General features: G+C 39.0%; 1 protein-coding gene across 1 annotated transcript; it reads left to right on the forward strand.

The window, feature by feature from the left end:
* Positions 1-4,482: 4,482 nt before the first annotated feature.
* On the forward strand, positions 4,483-5,700 carry LOC139740945 (uncharacterized). The gene has a single exon (XM_071651530.1). It carries the CDS (start codon positions 4,483-4,485, stop codon positions 5,698-5,700), a length of 1,218 nt encoding a protein of 405 aa, XP_071507631.1.
* The last annotated feature ends 5,997 nt before the right edge of the window (positions 5,701-11,697 follow it).

Below are 11,697 nucleotides of genomic sequence, written 5' to 3' on the forward strand. Positions count from 1 at the left end.
TACGACATCATTCGTGTATAATTTATATTGAATTGAAAAAAAAAATCCCTTATCGGACGAGTGTAAGAGAAATGAAAAAAAAATTGTATCACTTTGGATTATGTCAACTTTTTCTTTTCTTTTCTTTGTGATGATGGAAATAAATAAACTATTGAAATTGAATATCGATTTTACTACGCGGCAAAAGTCAATGTGCTAGCATATTGATTTTAAATGGTATTGTGGGATTTTCTTTTTTCTCCGTGCGCACGCTCAGTTACCGTCTGACAAAATGGAGAAATCTACGAGCGGTTACCTCTCCTCACATTATGGGCAGAAGTCAATAGAATTATTTAGAAATTCTGCATGGTGATAATGATATGCTCTATAATATCGTCGTATTGTCTGGACTACAAGGCTACCAGAAGACTATAAAAGAAGTGTAAAGTAGCGGCAGCTCAATTCTTTATAATGTTCTGACATTTAAGCGGTGGATGCTTCGCAGTGCAACGCTGTGTGATTTCTGCGTTCTGCTCTGCAATCACTTATTGCTTGGTTAAACTGATTCTACGACAGTTGCTTTGCCAATTTTGTAATCTAAATGAGCTGATATGCGTCTAAATTAGGATCAAATCTCGTACACAGAACGACAGCTCTAATTGTTGTGGGATTTTTATGGAGCAGCACTAAATAAGTTTATAGGTAAAGTGCTACACGACATAAAATGCGTGTTACTTGCCGTTAGCACTGGAAAGGGAAGAAAATCTAATACTAGTAATCGACTTGCAGCCACAAAGTTGGGCGTTGTCAAAAGAAATGCGGTGATTCTCTCATGTCATTTTAAATGTTTATGAAATTAACAGGAAGGACGTGAGGCGAAATTCCTCCTGAAAGGCAACAGAAACTAAGAGACAAAAAATACCAAATTGCACACACTCTTATTTCAGTTTGTTTGATTTTTTCTCTCTCTCTTTCTACCAGCTGTCTTCACGAAATACATGTACATGTAAAATTATTATTGGTAGGGAGCTCGTAGAAAGCGTGTTCACGGAAGCGTATTCACAGAAGCGTGTCTTTGCTATTCACGCCCCGCATGTAACAGATAAAAAGACTGCTACAGTATTGGGTTTTTCCCCCCACTGGTATGCTGTTGGCTCTGCATGGCTGTATATCTGGTGGAATTATTTATTTATTTTCCGAATTATTTATTTATCTTCCGACTTGGATGATGACGAGTCATTCTTTTCATTATTTTCTTCTTTCTTAACCTCTTTTTTTCTGGGGGGGGGGGGGTCTTTTCGACATCAGGATGTAAGTACGTAATGATGATGTGTAAAGTATAAGTGATAATATTATAGTACTTATACAGTGAAAAAAAATGTAACAAAAGCTGTAAACAAATAATATTTCGTGGCTTTGGCATCCCTGTCTGGGAATCAACTCCCATAAGTATCTGCTTTTCTGTAGGTTCCCCCCGGCCCACACGTCATTTTAATTCCGACTTTGAATATGACATACTTCAAAGGCTTCAATGATGTGTATCCTATAACAATTGAGTTATCATGTGGAGTCAATTTTGTATACATGGGTGTGTGTTGTTGTTGTTGTTGGGTTGTTGTTTTTTTTTTGGGGGGGGGGAGTTGACTTTTTGTTACTATTGCTTGATCTGCAGATATATGAGTCATGAATGTAATTTGCGGATAACCCCAATAAATGACGAGGAGGCGAAAAGAGCAAATTCGTGCAATAAATGACCTCGTCATAGAAGACACAAACTCCTCGGAGTGTAGAGAGGATTATTCCAATCATTTCACTTCGGTAATTCGTATTTTGCAAGTCTGCGAATCCGTCGTCGGGCCAACGATGTAGGCCCTTATTGCTCTCGTAATCCAGTCACGTGCCAGTTGTGAGGACAGATGAAATATTAATTGGTATTATACGGCTTGATTTAATTGGTATGATCACTCTCCTTTCCCCTATTTGTTCAGTCAACCCGTTTCTCTCCATGTCTTCTCCCCTCCCCCCTCTCCCTCCCCTCCCCTCCCGCGAGCCATCAACTCATTTTTTTTCCCTCTCTGCCGTGAAAAGCACTGGAAATGAATTATTTACTGTGATACTGTCCTAAAGTATTCGTCTTGAATAAATAAAAACTTCTCCCTGTTCCTTTCCTCCTCCTCCTCCTCCTCCTCCTTCTTCTTCTTCTTCTTCTTTTACATCTTTTCTTCCTTTTTTTTCTTCCTGCTGTCTGGCTGTGATGGCAGTTTAAGGAATATAAACATCTTAGCCGTCATTTCATATGATGCTGAACAGGAGACTTTTCTTCGGGTCCAGGCAAGCAGAAATTCAAGGAATTTCTTGAAGACGACGAAAAGTAGTCTCTTGCTGTCAATACCATTTCAGCATGTCTTGATTACTGGCAGGTTATTGGCCTGCAATTTTGCATAAAATCTTTGTGTGTCCACAGGTAGAACTCCTTGGAGGTTCGGTTATTGGTTTTTGTTTTGTTTTGTGTATGCATGTGTGTGTGTGTGTGTGTGTGTGTGTGTGTGTGTGTGTGTGTGTGTGTCTGTCTGTCTGTTTGTTTCATTTTCCATCTGATTTTACACGAATGCAAGTATCCCCATCCGTATGCATGGACCTACTTTCGCGTGAATTTGATTTGATTGAGTTAATCTTATGTCATTTCTGGATACCTTTTTCATGCAAGAATGATATAACACAAAGTCAATCGAATAACATCGGAACAGAGGCAATACATGAAAACAGAGACATTGACGTAAATGTACAAGCTGTTATCCTTGATACTTTTCTTCGAATAAGCAGCACGGATCCTTTGCATCCTACTATTCTCATAATGTAAGTATACTGAAAAAGAAACAAACAAATATAACGAAATGAATAGATTAATTCATTAATGAAGTAATAGTTAATATATTATATAACATAATATATCATATCATAATATATAATACAATAAGTACCATCCCCCTCACACACGTAATAAATAGGTGTATGTGTGTGTGTGTGTGTGTGTGTGTGTGTGTGTGTGTGTGTATAATATAGGGTACCTACATACTTTGCCGATGGCCTTGCCTTTGCAAGAGCCCAACTACAATGTACACCCCCAAGTGCCCGTTGATAAACCTGTAATTGCAATTTGAACACGAGTCTCCTTGAACTCTTTGTTTGATTCTTAACGATTTCATGCTTCAGAGAATCAATCATCAACACGTCCCTCTCCTTTCCTTAACAGTGTTTTTTTTTTCTTTGGTGTGCATATCTCACTTTTTCTCAGTCTCTCTTTCGAATGTGATAGAGTTGTATTTTATAGTGCAATGACGTTTCATTCCATGTATGATAGAGAAGTGACTTGATTGGTAGCGAAAGCTTTATTGTTTGTTTTTCCTAAGATGTATTGATAGACTGTTCTGCATACGTAAATTCTCCCCCAGTTCCCGCTGGAAATTCTCTTGATTTTATTGTCTGAACTGTAATGGTTTTGACAACTGACTCCTGTTGCTTTGTTTTCACAATCTTAGAGATCCCAGCGGTATTTATAGAAATTGCGCTAATTTCATATAGGCCTACCGTTCACGTATCACCCGCAACCTTTGACCCCCGGGCTCTCATTACGTTTCAACATAAATCCATACATTCACATAGCCACTCACATCAACGTGCACACACGCGCGCGGGCACGATACCATGCAACAAGTCTCCAGTGGTCGATTAATAACCACCGAATGCTGGTTTCATCTATCTCGGAAGGTGTATGGGCAAAGAGTTTCATCACTCCTGCTGCAATCAGTGTTAGATATCAGGTGCGGGCTCTCGACTTCTCCGCGTCATTGTATCCTTTGTTCGAGGCAGTTAGAGTCAGTCTGCTAGCAAGGTGCCGGAGCGAGTTTCTATTCTCGACGTCGTTTTGCAGTCTTCTAGTTTCCTTTCTGTTCACTCTCTCACAGCAGGTGAGCTCTAGTGAGTTCCCCGTCTTCAAAGATTACCGTAACCTGGCGGTTCGAGACCAACGACAATACCTAGAAGGAAAAAAAGTGCGCATTTCTTGGCGGGAATATCGATTCTCCATCTGATCTACAGCTGCGAATTAGTTTTGACGATGCTGATATTTTTTTCCCAGCAAAGTGTATTTTCTTATAACCTTGGACTCAGGGAATAATGACATGTCTGTCTTATCGTAATGAATTTTCTTAGCCGACGTTCACAAACTATACGCCTCCGAACAGCTACATGTTATAACAGCTATCCATATTGAGTTTATAAACATTCAAATTCAGAGCATTTTGCACCGCTTCGGATTGAAATAGCTGTGCGCGCACATTCGTTGTTCGTATTGCAGCTAACCAAAACAATAAAAAAAGAGGAGGTATTAAGTAGCTGTATATCTTGAAGGTGGTTGACATGGAACCACAGTTGGATCATTGTCTGATTCAAAATGTTAATCAGTTTCTCTCCAAGATGTGAACTGTCCCTCTGCGACTAAAAATGGCGGCTCTGAGATACATTCTAGCCGTTGTCATTCGAACCGTTTTCATGTCCATCGGCATCCCTGGGAACGCTTTGATCATCATCGTGTACGCGAAGAAGAAGCGAAAAACGGGGACGGATGTGTTTATTCTCGGGCTCGCGGTCGTCGATTTCCTCGTATGCTTGAGTTTCCCGATGAAAAGCTACTCGTACCTGACCACCACCTTTACCAACGATATCCTTTGCAAACTAATGTTCTTCATGATCTACTGGAACACGTACATCGGCGTGATTCTGACCACCGTGATAACGGTTGACCGTTACATCGCCGTCTGCAAGCCTCTGAAGAGACGTCTGTCTGCGAGGCAAGCGACTATCATTGTCGGGGTGATCTCGTTCGCGTCTGCCCTGTGTGCCATCCCATCTGTAATTGGCACAGGTATATCAACCACCGGTAGCCCGCCGGTGTCTAGGTGCAGCTATTTGCGCATTCCTCGATTTGCCACCCTTTTCATGGCTGTCACCTACTTCAACGACGCTCTCCTCTACCTCTGCCTGGTGATCGTCGCCACCCTGTATGCCTTCATCTTCTTCGCCGTTCGCAGGCAGGCCAGAGTGATGGCGGCGAAGTGTGGCGGAGTGAGTACGGTGTCCCAAAGCGTAGCTCCGAGCCAGAAGTCGGAGATAAGCTCTGCCGATTACAAGCCGGTGGTCGACGAGCAGGATCCCGGCATCGACGACACCAAAATGACGTCCGCTGGTTCGTTCTCTCCGCCGACGAATGGTGATCATATGCCACCGGTTGTAGCAGGCCCTACCACGGCGGGGGGAGACGCCGCTAACCCTCCTCAGGAAAGTCTACCCGGCGGCAATGCGGTATCGTCACCCAGGGGCGTTACCAACCACACCCTGCAGGTGCCAGGAACCAGACCTGCTCCACGCCCAAAGCCCAACGGAGGAACCAACGCTCCTCGAACCAACAACAAGACCACGGTGATGATCTTCATCATCACCGTCATCTTCTTCATCTCCTGGTTACCATCCTTGGTAGGAAATTACTACAAAGGCTGGTTCAAGCTGCTATATACCAAACCTGCTGTCTACAATGTCTTCTATCTGTCTTTTTTCGCGGTGAACCTCAACCAGGTGGTAAATCCTTTTGTCTACAGCTTTGTGAGTTCCAACTTCAGGAAGGAGTGCATGGTAGTTTTCAGACAGATTAGACAGTGTCGGTAAAAGCACCATATCATTATGATACCATACTGACCCTTACGAAACTCGATCTTCACTATCATATGTGACTGTGCACCTCAAAACGAACATAAAGTCGCACACACTGATTTTGCGTGAGGACTGAACATAAGTGAAATATGGGTCAACCTAGCCGACCTTGACTGTTTCATATTTTCTGAAAGAGCGGGTCTTCTTTTACATTATACTAAAATTTGGTATCATAAAACGGGCAGGAAAGTGTGTTTTGTTTAGCAGTTTATCTCGAACATTTATGGTAGAATAGTGTGATTAGGTGTGTCTTTAGAATCCCTTTTTCATTTCTGAAAAACCTTGTCCACACTCTTCGCTTTCAACTCTAATAACTTTTGAAAGGATAGTGCTACTGCTTTGAAAGTTGGCATTGATTATGGACAGAATGTGTTAATGAGGCATGCCTAATTTTAGTTTAATCTGATAATCTCTTCATTGTTGATACTCTGGTAGTTTACTTCCTGTTTTTTGTCCCATTCATCGCACAGCCAGCACGGTTTGGTAAAGATTAAGCGCTTGAATAGACACTGTACTTCAGAGCCTCTTTTCTCAGTTCACACTTTTCCTGAGTTTGTGCTTTCTTTCCAATATTAAGATTGGTTAGGAGAGTCCATTTGATTTGAGTTATACATCATTTTAAAGCTTAAAGTCTGCTCTTTCAGAATATGGTCTTAATTAACAATTTATGTCTGGCGACTTTCTGTTTGTTTTGAGGTGCAGGGTCACATATACTGTCAGATAAACGTGATTTTTAGCACCTACAACACAAAGAAATGAATCAAAATAAACCCAACTTGATGCAACCACATCTCCCTATAGACGCTTCGTCTTGTGAGTGTACACTGCAAAAAGTCCGGTGTTAAATAGTGAACACCGAGCTGGTGTTAAATTTTCGGTGCTCATTTATGGTGTTAAATTAACACCAAAGGGTGTCATTTCCAAATTTTAAACTGTTTTTTGAAGAGTTTCTTAGTAACTGCACCTCCTGTTGATTTTTAATTTAAACAAGACGATCAAGAATTTTACATTAAAATACTAGATTTTTGAAAAAATGGGAAAATAAATTTACACCAAAGTAACACCAGCTGGTGTGGTCCCTTATTGAAGCTGGACGGGTGTTAAACCATTGATATTAACACCAGCAAATATCAAATCAACACCATGTGGTGTCATTTTTGAATTAACACCAGTACAGTGTCAAAATAACACCAGGTACAGTGTCAAATTAACACCACGAAGTGTCAGGTGAACACTTTTCAACACCATCACAGTGCATTTTTAACACCTGTGGGTGTGGTCCTTTATTGAAGTTTGATCGGTGTTAGATTTAACACCCGTGGTGTTAAATCTAACACCGATGTTTTTGCAGTGTATGCTATTCAATTGAGTCTTAAGTTATCTAAATGCAAATATAATTTTTCCCCGATTTGACATGCAAATTGATTAGTGTTGTTTACCACCTATGTTAGAGTTGGACACAATTAGTGAAATTGTCGCGCTATTATGTTTAGGAGAACGCCATTAGAATGATTATTGAAATGCTTTTATTCACACCTTTTCACCATGAAATTGCGTATCGTGCAATCGACAGTATGCTGCAAGGTCATGCCAACGCAATCTCAATCAATTAATGTGTTAATGCATTGAAATCATGCGTAGCTTTCGGAGGGTGTACAATAGGTATATCGCTTTATTTATGGAGTATTGGGTACGAGGCATTTGAAGCAACAGTACCTGCGTTCACTGTTGCAAAGAAGTGTTTCACAAGCGATAACAGTGTGTACACTGAATGTAATTTGTTTTCTACTATTTTGTACACTGTGTGTCATAAGGAAAAACATTGAACATTTAGATGATGGGGGAACTTGAATAGGGGGTTCGTTTACTTTGTCTACTAAAATATAACAGAATTGATATGCAAACATACATACATACACACACAACACACACACACACACGCACACACGCACACACGCACACACACACACACACACACACATTTATATAATTATATGTATACTGTATATCTTAAACTATACCAATTAATCGGGGGAACAGAATCTCAGCAGCATAAATATATGTCTTCAGGACATTTTGATACCATTTCCAGCTGACTTTTATCACCAGAACGTTGCAGATGAAGACGATGGCAAAATAACAAACAATTGGGACTCGCATGTAAGGTGATTTTGATGTCACTTTCACTGTTATCGGCTTCGTGCTTACTTTAACGTTTCATTGCTTTCATATTACCAACTTTCTCTTATGCTAATGGCTTATGTTTGTATGTTTGTGTCGTGCTATCTATTCCTCTTAATCACTTATGAACCAAACTGGTAGTCTATAAGCCTCTCTCTATCTCCCCCTCTCTCTCTCTCTCCCTCTCTCTCTCTGTAAAAATGCTGTAAATTACATTGCAACTTTTTTTTCATTGTTTGTTTTTATCGCTATCTTTTATCTGCTTAATCAAAACCATATGAATTTACCCTTTATAATTCGGTTGTTTAAGTGACATGTTATCGTGTTGAATAAATTCAATGTTTTTTTCTTTGTTTGTTTGAACCAGATTCTACCAGTATCTGCAATAAATAAGACTGTGACGTAAAGAAAAACGTATAAATTGGCTTTTACAATTTCATTTTTTAATTGGCATGCTACTGTATGAAGAAATGTGACCCTTTTGTGTGTGTGTTTGTTTGTTTGTTTGTTTGTTTGAACCAGATCATGCCAGTATTTGCAATAAAACAAAAGACCGAGAATGCAAGTGATTATAGCTACGAAATCATTACTCACAATTATGATTGTAACTGGCAGAGTTTCCGCGTGCAATGATCGCAAATCATATTGATGTCAGGGCGTGTAATTGACATGCGGGAGTGTGAAAAAAAAACCCCGTCTATTGCATATTTTGCAGTGTAAAAAACAAACAACAACTGTCCATTTGATATTGTGCAGTGTGAAAAGACAAACTGTCTATTGAATATTTTGTTATTTTGTCCCAGTACCTTGCCCGACGAATGCTGTATTACCATTCATGTGAACAAGTAGATGAAAGAAAATTGTTAGGGGAAGAGATTTTGGTGTTCGCATTAGTGTTTATTTTTATTTTTTCAATTGATTTATGTGATGAATTTGGTACGTATAGCGCCAAGAAATGAAATCTTGCCACTGATTTGACACGAGAAACGTTTCAAACTGCTATGTCAATTGATGAGGCATATTAATTTTCTTATTCATATCACCAACAGCGTTGTGTAGGGAAATCACACGCAAATCGAGTACTTTAAACACAAACGCCTATGTGGCACACACGAACTCCATTGTTAGAGTATACGCGTGGAGCTACAGCGGAACAAATGAGCAAACAGCCACTGTCACTCAGCATGTCAAATGTGCAGCGAGCAGTTGAACATTAAACTGGATCAACCTTCCATTAGCTATTTGGAATGAACTGTTCCTTCGAATTTGGCTATGGAAAGGCTTAAGTGGTGTGCATGGGTAAACAATGTTTTCACCTTTGGCTGTATCATCTCGACACAATATCGATCAGGCAATTCATATTCTTCGTAATAAACTGATATACAGTGCGTATGAAAGGTAATCCAACTTTGGAGGGCTACCATTTCTTAGTTGTCAGCTATGGAGAGCACAATGTTAGTTGCAAGGAAAGAGGAACTCTTCCTCTTTCCATTGGTACCTAATTATGTTGACAAAATGTCATGTATGACTGAGCACAAGAACTTTAAAGACAATAATGACAAATTGCCCTTTTTCCAAGTTTGAGTGTCACATGATGGAACAATGAATGTCTCACTGAATGGATGAGATCTGTCAATGAAAGTGTTCAAATAAACAGGCCAACCTGTGCAAATGTACGTTTGTGTCTAGGTTTATGCTCAGGGTTTCTTCTAACGTTTTATGGTCCATATTAAACCTGCAACACGGTCACCTGTCCGATAACTTGGTGACTCCCACAAGGCCAAGCCACACTGTCCATTTTCTCTGTTCATATTCAACGCATAGCTCGTAGCGACAAACCATGTTTTGAAAATGAAGGGAGAAAATGGATAATGGATTAACCTTTGTGGGAGCGACCCAGTTAACAACAACATGGCCATGTTGAAGGTTATGGACCATAACATGGCCATGTTGAAGGTTATGGACCATAAAAGGTTAGAAGAAACTCTAAACGTAAGCCTGCAGTCATGCAGGCTGGCGTGTTAATTTGACCACTTTCATTGACAGATCTCTTCCATTAATAGTGAGACATGCATTGTTCCTTGACACTCAAACTTGGAAAAGGGCAACTTCTCATTGTTGTCTTCAAGGCTCATGCGCTCAGTCATGCATGACATTTGTCAACATAATTAGGTACCAATAAATAAAAAGGAAAAAAATCCTCTTTCCTGACAACCAACATTGAGATCTTCACAGCTGACAATTACGAAATGGTAGCCCTCCAAAGTTGGTTTACCTTTTTTGATACGCACTGTACGCTGCTCGGAACTCTATACCATTGTATACACTATACAGACAGGTCTCCCTTCACACTTATGCAAATTAACTTTCGAAAAAAAATATTTAGCCATAGCATTTTGAATAATGTCATTGTCATATGTGACAACGAAAGCTGGACAAATGTAAACTTAAGCTTTGCTGATTTGTGAATTTCAGTATCTGACTTATAAAAACGCTACCTAATTTGCATAACTTAATTCAGAACAAAATAAAACAAAAATCATAATGAAATGCTTGCAAGTGTCTCAAAGAGAATATTTCAAGATTTTAAAAGTGTGTAAAGTTGGGTTTTGCTAATTTTCCTCTTGTCTATTTCTTCCTGTCGCGAGAGTCATTTTAGGACAACTATCGTGTTAAACACTGAAAACAAACAAACAAACACACAAACAAACACACAAACAAACGAACAACTTCTAGACACAAGGGAAATATTCTGCTATCATTTCATGTTCAAGTTGACTGTATGATTATATTACAGTAAAGTAGAGTTATAAGATCAAGTAACGACACTTTTCCACAAGGATACGAACAAAGTAATTACAATTTACAACGATGATTATTTCATTTCATTTCGTTTCATTTCATTTTATTGTTTCTGCATGGTACAAGTAATCAACAATGATCACATTCGGACATACTTATACACAGAGCTCATCATTATTCATGGCTGATTTGCACATGAAAGGCAGGCAAATCGTTGTGACAGAGAACAGAGATATAATCTTTAAAAAAAAATCAAAGTACATATATTATGGTTTGTAATGTAGCGAACCTTGTCACCACTGTGGTGCATGGTTATTGAAACTCAGCAAAACTGTGCTTCGAAAGACATAATTATGTATACATGTATTGTGCAATATAATTGAATTCAAAAATTCGAAATGTTTAGTGTACAATATTAAAGCATATCTAAATTACAGTGACAAAAATCATATCATGTAGATTATACATCATAGATAAACATGTATAAGTTTGTAAACATAATTTCAAGGGGTATAGTAGAGTTTTGGTTTAGATAGGGTTGCAGCTTTCCCACCTTTTTTGTGCGTGTGTTTTTGGGATAATAAGAAACTTCTTATGTTATATGAAAGAACATGTAATTCTTAATTATGAAAATTGGTCTTGGAATGGCTGAGATATCCAACAAAGTGACCCTTATAAAACGCGACAGGCCACTAATTTTATCAGGGTATTTTTATTTTACATTGTTTTTGGGATATCTCAGTCATTTCAAATGCGATTTACATCAAATAATCTTTCTATTCCCCTTAGAATTGTATGCTCTTTTACCGAGTGGTTTCTATAATATCTCGCAAAACGTTAAACGCAGAATTCTCACCTTAACCAATACTACATTATCCCTTTAAAATGTAAATGTATGTATCATACAATGCTATGCGCGCGTGCGCACACACACACACACACACACATCATAAAAAAATACTCTCGAAA

The sequence above is a fragment of the Diadema antillarum genome, unplaced genomic scaffold, assembly GCF_040938485.1.
Source record: "Diadema antillarum isolate AM-2024a unplaced genomic scaffold, OU_Dant_1.0 seq00000891_RagTag, whole genome shotgun sequence".
Classification (NCBI taxonomy): Eukaryota; Metazoa; Echinodermata; class Echinoidea; order Diadematoida; family Diadematidae; genus Diadema; species Diadema antillarum.

Excerpts from the sequence above, each read along its gene's own strand:
- LOC139740945 (XM_071651530.1), top strand. The coding sequence starts at position 4,483 with ATGGCGGCTCTGAGATACATTCTAGCCGTTGTCATTCGAACCGTTTTC.